This window comes from Vigna unguiculata, chromosome 10 (genome assembly GCF_004118075.2).
Source record: "Vigna unguiculata cultivar IT97K-499-35 chromosome 10, ASM411807v1, whole genome shotgun sequence".
NCBI classification, from domain to species: domain Eukaryota; kingdom Viridiplantae; phylum Streptophyta; class Magnoliopsida; order Fabales; family Fabaceae; genus Vigna; species Vigna unguiculata.
The window spans coordinates 35155482-35172355 of NC_040288.1; the positions used below are offsets into that span (position 1 = coordinate 35155482).

General features: G+C 31.1%; 1 protein-coding gene and 1 long non-coding RNA gene across 2 annotated transcripts; one reads left to right on the forward strand and one right to left on the reverse strand.

The window, feature by feature from the left end:
• The first annotated feature begins 105 nt into the window (after positions 1–105).
• LOC114167454 lies at positions 106–3139 on the forward strand. The gene is made up of 3 exons (XR_003600228.1): positions 106–1470; positions 1576–1653; positions 2836–3139. It is a non-coding gene; the product is annotated as an uncharacterized LOC114167454 (long non-coding RNA).
• Positions 3140–3776: 637 nt separating this feature from the next.
• Positions 3777–16567, reverse strand: LOC114166353 (disease resistance protein SUMM2-like). Its single transcript, XM_028051071.1, has 8 exons — positions 16480–16567; positions 16317–16381; positions 16109–16195; positions 14126–14201; positions 13805–13881; positions 4957–8061; positions 4627–4875; positions 3777–4553 (listed from the first exon to the last, which is right to left on the reverse strand). The coding sequence occupies exons 6-8, from the start codon at positions 8020–8022 to the stop codon at positions 3807–3809; spliced, it is 4062 nt and encodes a 1353-aa protein (XP_027906872.1). The 5' UTR covers positions 8023–8061; positions 13805–13881; positions 14126–14201; positions 16109–16195; positions 16317–16381; positions 16480–16567; the 3' UTR covers positions 3777–3806.
• Between the last annotated feature and the right edge of the window lie 307 nt (positions 16568–16874).

The following is a 16874-nucleotide window of genomic DNA, read 5'->3' on the forward strand; positions in this document are numbered from 1 at the left end:
AGGTGAGTCCAAAGAATTTTACAAGTTGCATAGAAGTTTTGAAAGAAGGTTTCTCGGTGATGATTGATTCCTTGTCACGGCAGACATGAAAGGGACATCATTTTGAGTAAACAAATGAGTGGCCTTTTGTGGTGATCAGAGTAGCGCAGCGAGATGATGGCAAGTGATACTTATGAGGGGTAAAAGGTGTGTGGAAAGAACCATCTTACTTGTGAACAACAAATGTGTCGTTCTTACGAGTATCAGTTAAGGATGTTCAGTTACCAGTTAAAGTTGGAATTATGAAGTTGCTCGAAGAAAGTTGTGCAAGAGAAGTAGGGGATGGTTTGAGTCATGATTTCAAGTTAGGGTGCCAACTTGGAAGTGAGGAAGTGAGAGTAGATGTCTAGCCAGAGAAGGGAATTGAAGATCCTTGATTTGATGAAGTAAGAGTGAGAGTTGGTTGAGAACCATAAGTGTTTGGGTTGGGAAGAGAATGTGTAAGGGATTTCATTAGTCTCGTCATCTTATTAGCACTAGTGAACCTCTCAACAAGGTTGAGAAAAACCAAATCGGAATATCTTAGTTTGAGGTGTATCGTGGAGTTGCGTGGTACGGACCAGGCTAGAAATTTGAAGTCAATGGAAGTTATGATTTTGAGGTTTTGTGGAATGTTGCCTATAAGTTAGGGGGGGATTAAAGATGAAGATGGGATGCCGATGCGATATGGTGAAGAAAGCAGTTGAAGGTTTAAATGAGAAGAAGGTGTAGGAGTCTCAATATACATAAAAGTGGTCAAAAGTGTTGATGGTGCGGCGGTAGGTCAACACTCAAGAGTGATCAAGTCAGTGGGGTGATGCATAAAGGAGTGAACAGGGTGATGTGAAGTGATAACGAGCGTGCCTTGGTTGGAGACTTAAGGACATCTGAGAAGTTGATAAAAACCTACAAGAGGTAGCGGAGAAAATATAGAAAGTGAGTAAGTATGTTAGATACAAGTTAGTGGGGCATGCATGGAGGAGCATTCGGATTTTAAGGCCGGAGGATTTGGAGTGCTTCAAGAGTAGTGACTAATTTGATCTACATAGTTGGACACATATCGCTTAGCACAGAGGCAAAGTTTCCAATGACTATAGGTGTGGGAGTCGTTGTATATGTCGTGTTTGAGTAGTGGTTCCCAGAGGAGATAAGGAGAACATAGCTCCTTCCTATCTCATCGATGAATTTTCGAGGACGAAAATTTTCTTGTTGGGGAGAATGTAAGGTCCCATTTTGTTTTCCAGCCCTAAAAGTTAGTGGGCTGCCCCTAGGTGGGCCTAAAGGTTGGCCCAATGTATGTAAACCCTGCTATGTTGCCCTAATCCCACCTCACATTCACTCTTTCAGAACCAGCCGTCGCTCCTCCCTCTTCGTGCCGCTAGAGCTCTGCTAGGGTTGCCCTGAGGTCCTCCCCGAGCTAGCTCAAAGCTCCAGTCTTACTTCCCGCACGACGTAAGTGACCCTTAAACCTATCGTCTTCGCTTTCCTTCTTCGTATTCCACCGTTTAATGTTGGTTGATGACTCTGTCCTTCCTTTTTGTGCCGCTGTTCCACCAGTTCCTAACCCGTCTCCCGAACTGCTGTGCTCCACTACCTTTCTTGGGTTGCTACTCTCTTCTGCTAGCATTTAACAAGGTAAGGGAAGCTAGGTTCTTTTCGCGTTTTTGAAATATGTGGTTTGTTTTCGTTTATGTTTTATGCTTAAATGATTGGAAAACGTTAGTTTTGGTATATTTCTGAGTTAGGGGTCCAAATATTCATGAAACTGTGATGTTTGACGTCTTTTTCGTATTCTGATGCGTCGCACAGTCGCTGGGCGAGTTCCTTGGCTCGCTGGGCTAGTTCCTTGGCTCGCTGGGCTAGTTCCTTGGCTCGCTGGGCGACTGTGTACTTTTCTGATATGTGCAGTTTTAGAAAAATTGACTTCCCCGACTCATTAACCGTTTGATTGAGCTCAAATTTTGACATGTGGTTCATAACATGCTATTTTATGTTTTGACCGGTTGGATCGTCGATTAGATATCTGTAGCTTGAGAAATGTGTCACGCATTACTGTAGTGATTTTGGTTTTGTGATAATAAATTTTCTTAGAAATTTTGGTGTAAGAATTATGGTTGTGTGTTGTGCTTGATTGTATGAGATTAAATGAAGTCTTGTTATGTTGAGTATGAAATGGAAAACATGACTTGTTTGGTTGGTTGAGAACTTGCATGAGAATTGGATGTTCAAGATAAAGGTGGTGGATATGGTATGAAGCATAAATTTGGTGCGATAGGCGTAATTCCATGAGTCTCGTGGGGAGACCTCGTGGTGGCGGCGTAATTCCATGAGTCTCGTGGGGAGACCTCGTGGTGGCGTGTAGTGTATATATTAAGATAAGGATTCAAGTAAGGATCGCATCCCGAAACTCTAAAGGGTCAGTGAGTCTCAAGTAGAGCAAACTGACCCAAGTGGTGAGAGTAGCGGGAGGCCCTAGTCTTTGGCAGGATAATGGCCTTAGACGTTTAAAGGCTAACCTTGTGTGTGGTAGGGTGAAACCCATTGGCAATGGCTCTGCAGAGCAGTAGAGGCCACCACAAGTGCAAGCGTCCAGTGAATCCGATCTTAATATATGTATCCGGATAATCGAGTCATAGTGTTTTGCTTGCTTGCCATAACATGAATTATGTGCCTCTGTGTTGTATGTCTGGGAATGTTTACGCACTTATTCCTTTATACCATGATAAGTCTTATGTTGCACTAGCTTACCCTTGCATGTTGTGTTTGTTTTCTGTTATGTTTTCTCTCTTGCGATGATCACCTTACCGGTGGGAGCAGATGAGAGGGAGGTTCGTGATGGATCCGGGAGACGCAGCGGTGCGGCCTAGACTTCCCTGTCTGGATGTCTTAGGAATAGTTTCAGGGCCATGAGGCCTTTTGTATTAGTTGCCTTAGTGGCAACCTTTTTGCAAAACTGTTGCACCCCTTTTTAAAATTTCCTTTTGCTTAGGACTATGTGGTATGCCTAAGTTTCTTTTAAGTGACTCCGGATGACTGTAATAGTTACCCTTCTTACGTTTCATGTTTATTCGATTGGCTCTCGTTATCAAAATTTTATGACGCTTTATTTGGTAGATTAATCTATTAAAATGGGACGTCACATTCAGAATTTCATTTAATTATATTAATGTCGTGGACGTATTAATGTAAGATTTTAAAAGAAAAAAAAATGTGAGTTTAGAAATCCCAAAGGTTGTTCCTGTGTGTAGAAAATAAAACAGTATTACTTAAACCTCGTTTTTAATTATGTTATAGCTTTCTCTGAAGATATGTTTAAAATATTTTCTTATAAACCAGTCAGAATTTCAACTTATATTAATTAAAAACTAATGTTGGAGAGTAAAATCAATTATGTGTGTGCATATATATGTAATAACTCTTGACTTAAAATGTAGTATGCTTCAATAAAAAAATATTATATAGGAAACACTTGTGTAAATATATAGATTTGACAATAAAGCCTTTACTACAAATCAAATATTTTTAATAACACTAAAAATGAAAACATTAATGAAAATAATAACAATAATAATATGAATAAAATTTAACAAAGTAGCATTCCTTTATTTCTTTTTAAAAATAAACAATCCTAAAAGTCATTTTTTAACTTAATTTATCTTTTATTTTTCTCAACCATACACAATTATTAATTTTATTTTGGTTCTCATATATTTTCTTTTCTTTCCAATTGTTTGCATATTTTCATTATATTTCTTTTATTATCTATCAGACATATCATAAAGGTTAGATTAAACTTTTTGTTTCTGAAACTCTGATAAAATCATGCTTACCTCTTCAGCCGAGAAAACAAACTTTTCATCACTTGTTTCTTGTAGAAATGTTTTAAGCTTCGTACACTTGCCCATACTCAATTCCTTCAACTTTGGGCACTTTATTGGATGTCTCCCCTTGTAGAATTGCTTCATGGTTGGAAGTCCGTACAATCTCACAAATGTTAGTTCAGGAAACTCTAATGGATCATTATCAGCTTCTGATGTATCTTTATTTGAAACAATTTCCATCATCCTCTCGCAATACAATACTGACATGCGTTCAAGCTTTGGTACATCTTTTGCCACAGAAGCTGGAAACAAATTCCTTAGTTCATCACAATAACTTACATCTATAGTCCGAAGTTTTTTAAAGTTGAGAATTCCATCTGGATCTTTGCTCCACAATTCCTTCAACTTTGGGAGTTCTTCTAGAAGAATAACTTGCAAATTTGTGTCTATCCCACCAGATGCATCTATTTCTTGAGAATCATTGATTTCAAAAATCTCTTCCACAGATTTGCACTTAGAAATTTGCAAGTTAATCAAGCTTTCAAACCATCCTTCCATGTGACTCGGAAAAATCTTGTCCAATTGATCACATTCTTCAATCCTTACGGAAATGAGACTAGAGAAGGAATCAATACCCACTTCAGTTTGCCACATATCTGTTAACCTCTTCATTTTGCTAAGGTGGATTTCCTCCAGCTTAGGGAAGACACAAACCTTCATTTTTAATGAAAACAAACAATTATTATATATAAAAGATAAACAAAAAAATATTTATACCAATACATACCTTGTTTGCACTAATTCCTTCAATCTCAAAAATCTTTTCCATTTTCAGACACCCACTTATGACGAGGCTTTTCAACTTCTTCATACTGCTAGCCATAGGTAATGAACATAGATGGGTTAATTTATCACAATCTTTCACAACTAACTTTATCAAGTTTTGAAAGTAGAAACTTGATAAGTGTTGGTCGCTCCATATCTTACGAATGTTGAGTGAGGATAAATTCAAGTTTTCTAAGTTTGGAACTTCAACCTGTAAACACATACACGATTAATATGTTTACAACAAATGAGTTAATAATTTAAATAGTTTGAAAAATATGTAATCTCATACTGGTTCACCAAAAAGAGGAGGCGCATTGTCACTGTGGCCATCTTCTTCAGTAGAAATTTCTGTGTGACACCTATTTGTAGTTTGAGCCTCTGTCGAATATGGCCAGCAATATCTCTCCACTTTGGTATAAAAACAAGTAAATGATGGCAATGATTGGAGTGTCAATGTTCGTAATTTGAGAAACTCAACCTTACCATAATCCTGTGGTATTTGAAGGATCTCCTTTAAAGATTCACATTCACAATCCTTAACACAATCCGGTGGTATTTGAAGGATCTCCTTTAAAGATTCACATTCACAAACCTCAATCATTTCTAAACTAGCTAGAAATTTCTTCATGTTAGAATTACATTTAAAAATCTCACTTGTTCCTGTGCTAGTAGAAATTTTAATTGCGTAGAAGGAGAAGAGATTTTCCAATTGGCAACACATCTCAACCTTGATGGTTTTTAATTTGGCAAATGATTCAAGTGTAATTGGACCACGACATATCATCTTTAACTTCATCATGTTGTAGAGGTACAGAGATTCCAAATTGGAAAAAATGTTCACACAATAAGACAAATCTGTTGAATTGAAATATTCGACATCATTGTTATTTATGATGGATAAGTGTTTCAAATTCTGAAATTCGTCTATGTTCAACTCATTAACAACATTTTGAACACATACATTTCCCAAGAACAAACTTTGTGTTGTTTTAAACAACAATTTTATGCCTTGATGAGAGTGAATATCAGTGTCGTCCTTTAGCTGCAATGCCAATACTTTGAGTTCTTCATATTTATTGGGCATCCTAAATTCTCCAACGGAAAACATTTCAAAGTCCCCAATTTCAATCTTGTAATCTTTTAACCTGTCAAAGAATAAGTGATTGGGCAAAATTGAAACACACGGGATGCTTAAGTCCACCACTTTCAACTGATGCAAATTCTTTAGCTCAGAAAGAAACGAATTATGACCTTCGTTTTCCCATTTTTCCACCAACATTTTGATCAAGCTTTTTCTTATATACAACTCTTCCAAACACGTCAAATTAGAAAAAAGATCAAGTGGAATAATCTCCAGTTTAAAACAATCGCTGATGTCTAGCATTCGCAACTTATCCAAGTATCGTAACTCAACTGGCAAATTTTTAAGTTGAGATCCAGAGAAACTGAGAATTCTTAATTTTTTAAACTTTCTCAATACCGATAAATTGCAATCCAAAGTGCACCGCTCCAAACAAAGCATTCTAAGGTTCAATAGGTCTTCAATTGAATATGGTAAGCTTGATAGGTGAAAACCAGCCAATATTAAAACTAACAAGTTTTTCATGCTGCTAAAAAATCTCTGAGGTATTTCCAAAGACGGATCAATAGTTTCTATTTGCAAAAATTGAAGTTGAGGACAATTTATGACATGAGGAAACCCATCTGTAATGTAACTATTGCATATAGAAATAGAAATGCATTTTTCAAGATCTGGCCAATAATCTAGTTTTCCATCTCTAAAAGCAAAAACATTGTGATCCATGAGTGCATTACTTAAAGCATCATCTCGAACCATATGAGACATATGGAAATGAATATTAGGATTTTCGTACGACACCAAACCCAAGTTTTTCAGCTCTTGGAGCGATTCATTTATTTTTTCACGAGCTGCACTAAGGGAAGAGACCCCTTCAAATATACCTAATCCAAAGCAATATTTGACCAAGTCATTAACCAGGGGTAGGTGACCCATTTGAGCACAAAGCAAGTAAATGAACTTGAGTTCCTTATTTTTTGGAAGGTCATATTTTTTCTTGTTAGGAGTCTCCGAAGACTTTTGCCATTCAACCAGACCTTGCTTTTTAAATTTGTCCAGTGTAGGTTTGCTTTCTGACTCAATCCAGTTTTTAAATGCCACTGCAAGTGTAACTATTCTCATGGGTAACCCTGTACAATAGTTCTGGATTTCTTCTTTAGGCATAGACATTTTATTACCTCCTCCAGTCACCTTCTCAAACAACATCAAGGCATCATTACCATCTAATTCCTTTAAACAAAAATTTGACTCAACATCAACCTCATCACGAAATACATTCTTATCACGTGAAGAAAGCAAAACTTTGCATCCCTTATAATCACCAAGGAAATTTGTTTTTTTTAGGACTTTTGCGCCAGTACCCTGTTTGTCGCCGCTAGTACCCTGTTTGTCGCTTGCAGTTTTCTGGTTACTTATGCTTAACTCGTTCTTCTTTCTTAAGTCATAATCATCATCAACCGGAATCCCTAACCTATTCAAGTCTAATCTCTCATGAAGGTTATCCAAGATTATAAGGATGCTCACATTTTCTATCTTTAACCATCTCCTCAGATAATCAGCTCTTACATTCTCACTTTCCCCCGCTAATGGCAATCCTAACACGTGTGCAATATCTGCCTGAATTGTGAGAGGATTGGGATATTCAGTTACATCTATTTCAGCCACCCTATCAAACAACCCCTCATCTTTAGCTTTATTAGCAATTTTTTTTATTAATGTGCTCTTACCCATCCCTTGTGCTCCATGGAGTCCAATAATTTTCATATTGGGATCTTTAAGTTTTGTCATTATGTCATCCACGATGGATTTTCTACTATCAAATTCAATGTAGCCAGAATAAGACGAAGTGAGATCAAAAGATGTTACTTTCTCTGCATGAGAAACTTCGTCATCCTTGGGGCACTCATCTTTTAGCCTCAAAGCCTCCGGTTCCATCTTCTTTGCTTGTCTGCCAAGTTTGTGTCTATAGTAAGGAAATAAATAATATAAACCCCTTGTCTTCTTGTGACCTGCATTATTCATGTACTTCTCAACCCTACTCTCAAATTCACCCACTTCCTCAAACCATTCTTCAACCCTATCTTCAACAATGTCACCCTTTCTTTTAGCTTCATCACGTTGACGATCTAACCTCTCTTTTTCTTCTCCAAGGCGCTTAACTCTCTTATTTAGTTCCTCAAAATATTTCGTGTAACAAAAAATGTAGGTCAACTGATTAATACCATGATCCCGCACAAACTCAATTACTGGATCAACTATTTTCAGCACAGTATCCATGCTTCGAACTTCTTTTTCTGGTACCCTCCTCGACTACATCTATTTGCCAACGAAACACATAGTAGAAATAGATCAGTCTAGTGACTAATAAAGAAAAGTAAAAGATAGGCTAATTTACCGATTTGGGTTAATTTTCTTTTGAATTTACAGATATGGGTTTCATTTTAAAATAATTAAGGAAAGGGTTAAGTCGTACCACATGTACACAACTTGGGTTGGGGAAATCGTGAAATGCTGCATGACTTCATTAATATATTGATTAGAGTTAATCAAATTGCATTAAGCTGGATTAAGCAAAATTAAACATAACTATGAAGTCGTAGCAAGAGTTGGTGACACCTGCCTAAATGCATTAGAACAGAAGCCGTGTGCACCAGCGACTTCAGAAACTAAAGTCTTGTTTCCAGTTGGCGACTTCTACCTAAATTTATTATAACTGAAGTCATGCACGCATTTTACGATTTCAATCTAAAATCGTGCTCGGCATTGATGATTTCAGCTGGAAAAATATTGAACCGAAGTTGTGGTCCATGTTGGCGACTTCAGTTTGAGGAGTCGTGGTTAAATTTGGCGACTTCAGTACCATTCTTTTTTGGTGTATGGCACACTGTTTTCATTAATTTTAACATAAGTTTTTTTTTATATATATAATTTTGGGGAGTTAAATTTGTTAATTTTGATAATTTTATAAAAATAACGAAAAACAGTTGACATGAAGCTTGATTCCACATGCCAGCTTTATGGCCTTCAAAGAAAAATGCAGAGATTCCTCGCATGTAGTTACACGTGACAGCTTTTTGGTCTTTCCTTGAAAGATATAGCTGAAACACAATCTTTGGAACAGTGACCCATGTCCGTGGAGTCATACATGAGCTGCACATAGGTGGGTTATTAAATGAAGTGTGGAATTGATGCAGCAGCACACTCCTGTATCCTTCACGGCTTCTCAAGCCGCTGCACCTACGTGATTGGCTCAAGCGACGTCAAGGTTCAACAGTTTTATTTTATCTCTATTTCTATGTTTAACTTTGTTATTATTCTAATAAACTTGGTATCCTCGTCAGTTATCTTCCAATATGAAATTGAACTGAAGTCTCCAACGACGTGGTGGAATTGTTTAGAGCTAAAGTCATCGAAATATTACACGACTCTCTTGAGGTCGCCAACCTATTATACGACTACATACTCAAGTCGCAACTTTAGCTTGTAATAGTCAAAGTCGCCAACTCCACGTATGAATTTGTTTTGAACCTTTTTAGCCAAAGTCGCCAAATCCGTCCACGAGTTTAGTTGAACATTTCTTAGAAGTCGTCAAGTAGTTCTCCGACTTTCATTTAAACAGGAGTCGTCCAACTTAAGTGGGCAGAAATCATAAATTCGTATTACAAAATCGTCAATGTATGGTACGATTTAACCCCTTTCTATAATTATTTTAAAATTAAACCCATATTGACCCATATTAGTAAATTAGCCGTAAAAAATATTTTATCAAATAAAATCCACAAGTACATTTGCATATATTCAATTAAGCAACCATGGTTTACAAAAACATAAAGGCATGTGAAATTAAACTTTGAAATACACGACAGCCAAATACAAGCTAAGACAATTGTTAGTATTTTCTTTAAGAAATACATTGGACCCTCTTTTTAATAAAATTGATAGTTTTGATAGTTATCATTGCAACCTTCCAAGAAAATTATAATCTGCAGAGCACATATTGCTATACCATCCATGGCTGCGTTGATCACCATGTCATTGGAGAGTAAATGCTTAAATTCGTCCAAGAAAATGCAAGAAACTAGTAATATATTGGCTTTAATAATATTTAAAAAAATGTTGTCATTTAAACATTTACTCTTCCATGACATTAATAAATTTAATTTAATTTAAAATATCAATTATAATAAAAATATGATTATAACATTTATAAAAAATAAATTTGGTCTGAATTTGAGTTTTTTTTTTTTTTATAAAAATAGTGTAATTTTTTGAAATTACCTATTTAAACAGATTTTAAAAATATTATTGAGGTGAAGTTGTGTTCAAAAAACAAGATTTCAAACAATAAAAAATTGTACCTAGAAATGAAACTTATAATCTTATACAAAAGTTGCATATTTTATTTTAACTATCACACTTACCATTTTATATGTATATTTTTACTTTAACTTTACAAATAGTGATTATAGCATACGATTTCTTTATTTTATTCTTTATTCCTTATATATGATGTGAAGTTTGTAGTTTTCATATTTTTAAAATTTTATATAAACATATTTTTTAATTTTATATTGCTTGTTAATAATATAGCTAATGGTTTTTAAAAGACTTCTTATCTTTTTTAATTTTAATACAATTATATATTATTTATATATTCTTCAATTTAAAAGTTATTATTAATAATTTAATTAATGAACAAAAATAATGTTTTTGATTTCTTATATAAAATATTTTTCATTTTGGATTGTTTAGATAATTTTATTATCAAAACTTATTTATTTAAATAAATAAATATGTATATTTTTAATTTCAATTTACTTATTAAATTATTAAGAAAATATTATTATACAATTTTAGTAATATATAAAATTACTAAAATTATACATCAAATTATTTAAGAATCTTAAATTAAATTTTATGTTACTAAAATTATATAATAATATTTTTTTTATTTTTATTAAGAAATTAAAACTAAAAATACATATATTTATTTGCTAAATATATAGGTAAGAAATTATTTAAAAACCATCAGGTATATTATTAACCAACGGTATAAAATTAAAAAATATGTTTATTTAAAATTTTAAAAATATAAAACTACAAATATCAAAACATATATAAACAATAAAGAACAAAATAAAGAAATCATATCCTAGAACCACAATTTGTATAAGTTAAATAAAATTTGACCTTCGGTAATATTTTTTAAATCTGCCTAGATAAGTAATTTTGAGAAATTTGGGAGGAATGAAATTGTTCTGATTTAAAAAAAAAATTAGAACTAAATTAGACATAGTAAAAAATACAGAAATTAAATTGAATTTTTTTATATCAACATTATCATGTAACACTTATATTGACACGTAACAATGTCACGTGACAATTTTTTTAAATTAAAAACTTTCAAAAATTTAAAAAATCAAAAGTTGATTGTAACAAATTTACTAAAATAGAAAACAAATTGGAACAAATAAAAAAAAAAGACCAATTTAAAATTTCTCTATAAAAATGAAAACCAATAAAATTATTTAACTTTAATAATACAACATTAGATTATAAGGAAGGAAGAATAAATATTGATTATTTATCCTATAAAAGAATATCAATAAAATATTATGTAAATATTCGACGTCTGTATAAGGTGTATTAACTACTAAATCTATTAAATTAAATATATATATATATATATATATATATATATATATATATATATATATAATTTATGTTGTTTGAATGTATTATGTTGCATTCATGACTTCCATTTATTTTTAATACAAAATTTAAAATATGTATTAGTTTAATATTTTCGTTGCATTTACGATCAAACATATTTTAAAGTTCAAGTATAAAAGATATAAAATCTATGTTACAATTTTATTATTATTAATTTAATATTTGTTGTTTGCTTAACTTTGATCAAGTGATATATTATAACTTTTTTTAGTGTATATAAAAAAGATTTATTAAAATTTTAAAAATTGAAATAAACTAATATTTAAAATACTTTTTAATTTAAATATTTATTTTCCTTTTGTATTTTTTTAAAATATTTTTAAATTTTATCAAATATATTTCATTAATATTTACAAATTTAATAAATATTTTGATTCTCATGAAATTTTTATTTGGTATTTAACTTAAAATAAATACAATTATAATTTTTTTTTCTAAATATTTAATATTAAAAAAATAATCATATCTTAATATTAATATTGAATATTTAATAATATTATGTTTCTTTTTTATAATTTTTTATTATTTTATAAGAGTTAATTAATTGATATTAAAATAATAAAAATCATGTTATATATTTGTTATTTGGTAAGAATAAGAATAGGACAAAAATTTGATACTCATTAAATTTGAATGTGGGAAGATAAAGATTTTTTTTTCCTCTATAAGATGGGTATGAAATAACAAAATTCATCTCGGTATTCATCTCATTACCATCTCTATCTTTCTATAACAAATTCAAAACCACACAAGAATCTATTGCTCAGAAAATCAAAGCATTTAAAGATTCAGATTTTCATCCATAACTATTTGTATTTTTGTAATATGTTATGAAAATGAATAGAATTCAATAAATCATTTTAGCCTTTCTCTTCTTCTTATTCAACTTTACTTATTGAGTTTTAATTACAAAAAATAATCATATTTTTCATTCGAATTAATTATAATATTATTAACTTTTTTCGAATAAACATTGACATGTTTTATTTTATCAAAGTATAAAAGTTTTAATTTAGTTAGTTTTTTCTAGATTCAGTTAATGGTTAACGCAATTAAAGACCAGAATGAGAAATTGAATTGGAAGGTACATAATTAGCTTACTTGAGGACAAATTTGAAAAAGGTGTTGAAAATAATAAGAACAAATTTGAGCAATTTGTCCAGCATGAGAAAATTGAATTGTGAAGCCACATACTTATATTGTAGAATTAGGATACTTTATACATTAACTATTGTTTTTTCTTTAATTATTATATAATAGCTGTATCAATAGCAATTCGTTTTTATTCACTAAATTAATATGCTTTACACTCATTTTCTCGATTATAAAATAGATTAAAAAAGGTTACCTCAATCCTATAAAATTATTCAATGTTATAAGGTTGCCCTTTCCTACCCCTTTTCGATCTCTCACATCAAAGATTTGTATTCTTAATATGCTTACACTCTTGTTTTTTTTTTTATGAAATAGACTTTAATGTGTGGAATGATCCATACTATTAGTTGATCTTATTTGCCGTTGAAAAATTCTAATACACCTCTTAGCTCAAAACATATAAATCTTAAGCGTGAATGATTTGATTATAAATAAAAAATATTAATAGATTAAGATATAAAATTATTATTTTACCTTTATAATAAAAATTAATAATAATATATATTATAATAATAATATTATATATACGTATAATAATAATAATATATTATATAAAACAACTATAATAATAATATTTTTACTTTTATTATAATAGAAAAATAGTAGTATTATATTTTAAACTATTAAATTTTTTATCTATTATATTAATCAAATCACAAATTTTATCCCAAAATCTACTCATTTTTATTTTCAAATTCCTTAAAAAAAAATAAGAATTCATTCGGTCAAATCCACTTATATCTATCCAAATTTATCCTCGTACTCTTCTACAAATCTATATCTTCAAATAAACAAAATCTCAATAAAGATATAATGATAAAATGATCATTTATTGTAACAAATCTTTGCACTTCTGAAGAAATGGGATTTCAATATTCTTTCGCAAATTTATCTCTGTAGATCAACTCAATTAGTGTACTTAAATAATGTTAAAGCCAATAAGAATGGTTATATTTTTAAGTAAGAATTGAATTGTATTGTGGATGGACCCATAAAAGTAGACCTCAGGTTGGTGGAAAAGTAGTAGATCTATATACTTCATAATGGATCTGTCTGTACCTATTTTTTGGTGCTTAGCAGCTGGCATAATATTTCTTTCGGGTATTCGTTTCAGCAATGTAATTGATTAAAACACTGCAAGAAACTGGGATGGGTATTAAGGATCTCATACCTTGAAACTCAGAATGAGGAAAGCTGTTGTTATTCTTCAGCACTGCAACTACTCCATTTTTTTCCTGTTCGAAGCTCCTGCGCAGTGTTAAACTTCATTATTTCATGAAAGAAGTTGTGTTTAAGAACCATCGTCGCTTAAATTAGTTTTATTGGGCTATTTTTGGTAACTTGCTAATATTTGTAAAGCCATGATGGAAACACGCAGGTTATATATATATCTATCTCTATTTGAACGATGAGCAAAATTTCTTGAAAGAGGCTATATAGGTAGACATGGATATAAGATATAGAGAAAGGAGCAAATGCAAATTATATATACCTGTCTTATTGGAATCGGATGATCGAGAATTGTGATGTGTCTTTACTTGTCACTATTCCAAATCGTAAGCAAAAAACTGAAAGTTGTCAAGAGAGGAAAAGCTGAAGGGAAAACTGAGAAGAAAAATGAATGTTGCTAAACATAGTTTAAATATATGGATCATGCTGTAGTAGTCTACCGGGAGAAAACCGAGTAAAATGACACGCACAAGAAAAAACGGGGAAACCATACAAAGAAAAATATCTTCACTACTCTCTGAAAGGGTTCAATCAGTCACCAGTATAGTATATTAAAGTAGTCTTAGAAAACAAACACAGGCTACAGTATTTCTCTTTTCTCTACTCACCATACTTATGTACTATTTACTGTTCTTTCATTATAATAAATGTTTGGATTTTTAAAATGGAGAATAAAATTTGGTTTAATTAATTTTTTTTACGATTCATAAAAAATGGTTGACATTAAAGAAATATAGATTATATTACTTATTTAAATATTTGTTTTGCTTCTGATTATCTGAGAAATGGTAATAATTAATTTCGTCCTATAGCTCCAAGTAATTGGTGGAGTGAGTGACTCATTCACCTTTTCACTGTTACAGAAAACAAAACAAGATTTTAACTCGCATTTAAAACGTGGAAAGAAAGAACAAACAATGAATAGTCGTTGGATATGGATGGGTCTTCCCTGTTTGGGTAAAAAATTCCCAATAAATCGAACAATGCTTTTGCTGTAATTGAAATGAACAGTCAGAAAAAAAAAAAAAAAAAACCTAATCTATGGTAATGGATGAAAACCGATGAATGTGTGGTCTGATGACGTCGGAAGCACGTCTTGTCAGTGTCCTATGCATAGGTGAGGCGGTGCTTCATGTATCTTTTCTCTCAGAACTAAACAAAATCCAATTCTATCTTCTTATAAATATTTAATAATTTTTCAAATATTCAGTTTTCAGATTTTTTTTTTCTCACGTAGCGCTGTTTAAAAAAAATTCAGATGACATACACTTCCTCATATTTACTTGTACAGTTCATTTTTTTTTAGATTAGAATTTGATTTCGGAAGAACCAAATTCAGACTACCATTTTGTCATCTCTACGTCTGAAAATCAGAATTTGATTTGCAGGAAATAAAAAATTATAAACTTTTATCAAATTAAAATTAACAATAAAATTAGAAATCATCAATGACTAATTTTGTAAACTTTTAACAACAAAATAATAATAAAATTAATTAATTTAACTATTTAATTAACATTTTTAATACTATTACATCAAAAAATTATAACAATTACTAAATTAACAATGACTAAATTAATTTATTATAGTTTTTACATATTTTTTGTACTTTTTTCCTTTTCTTGAAAAAGAATAAAAATTAAAAAAAATAGAAATTGTGATGTTCAAATATTGACACTACTAAAAAAATTCATATTTATAATTAATTTTGTTTTAAAAAAATTTTATAAGAAATATCTACAAATTTTGTTGTAAAAAACAATTTGCAAAAAACTATTATCAATTTTCTTACAAAATATTTTGTATAAAACAATTTTTACAATAAATTTTATAAGAAATACTTACAAATTTTATAATTTTGTAGAAAATAATTATTAACAAAAATATTATCATAAAATTATAATTTTTAAAAGAAATGACAGAAAAAAAATTTTCTTTCGAATTTTTTTAACAAATTTGTAAAAACAATTCTATATAATATAAAAATTTCCACGAAAGTCACAATTTAACTTAACACCTCAGGAATTGAATTCTGACTAAAAGAACGAACTATGTAAGTAAAATATCGTGTTATCTGAATATTTCTTTTTCTAATAAACTATTCATTATAAATCATGTAGTTATGTAAACCAAATCAAAAGAGAAGATAAAAATTGACTTTGTATAGTGAAGTGTGTTCATTTCAGTAAATGGATCCATTAAAACAGTGCAAGCAACTGGGAAGGATGTTATAAGGATCTCATACCTTAAGTGTGCCACAAACTGAGAATGAGGAAAGCTGTTCTTAGACTTCACAAGAGCAAGTACTCCATTTCTTACTTGTTGGAAGCTGCTGCAGTGTTAAACTTTATTATTGCAGGAAACTTATTTCGTCCAACAAAATTTCTTACAATCTCAAGTAAGAATAGACATGGCATGGATATAAGGTATAGAGAACGGAACAAAATATATACCTGTCTTATTGGGATTGGATGATCCAGAATTTTACTTGTCACTATTCGAAATCGTAAGCAATAAACTGAAAGTTATGATGAGAAGAAAAACTGAGAAAAAAGCTGGGAAGAAAACTAAATGTTGGTAAACTTAGTTTAAAATATGCATGATGGTGTAGTCTACCTGAAGAAAACCCAGTAAAATGGCACGGACAAGAAAATGGGGAAAGCATAACAACAAAAAATATCTTCACTTCTCTCTGAAAGGGTCATCTGTTGTCTGTAACCAAACACAAGCTAGAGTATTTTTCTTTACTCACCACACTTGCGTACTATTTACTGTTCTTTATAATAAATGCTTGGATTTTTAAAAAGGAGAATAAGATTTAATTTAATTGATCTCTTATTTTGATATCTGTTTTGCTTCTGGTTATGTGAGAAAAGGTATAATTAATTTCGTCCCATAACTCCGAGTACTTGATTGGTCGAGAGAGAGTGACTCATGCACCTTTTGACTGTCACAAATGAAAAAAAAAAAAACAAAGCAAAAATTTAACTCGCATTTAAAACGTGGAAAGA

Bases quoted from the DNA above. Each gene is read 5' to 3' on its own strand.
- LOC114166353 (XM_028051071.1), bottom strand. From the start codon at position 8,022: ATGGATACTGTGCTGAAAATAGTTGATCCAGTAATTGAGTTTGTGCGG. The intron at 4,876-4,956 runs GTATGAGATTAC...ATGTGTTTACAG, and splicing joins CTCCTCTTTTTGGTGAACCA to GTTGAAGTTCCAAACTTAGA. The intron at 4,554-4,626 runs GTATGTATTGGT...TTAAAAATGAAG, and splicing joins AAGGAATTAGTGCAAACAAG to GTTTGTGTCTTCCCTAAGCT.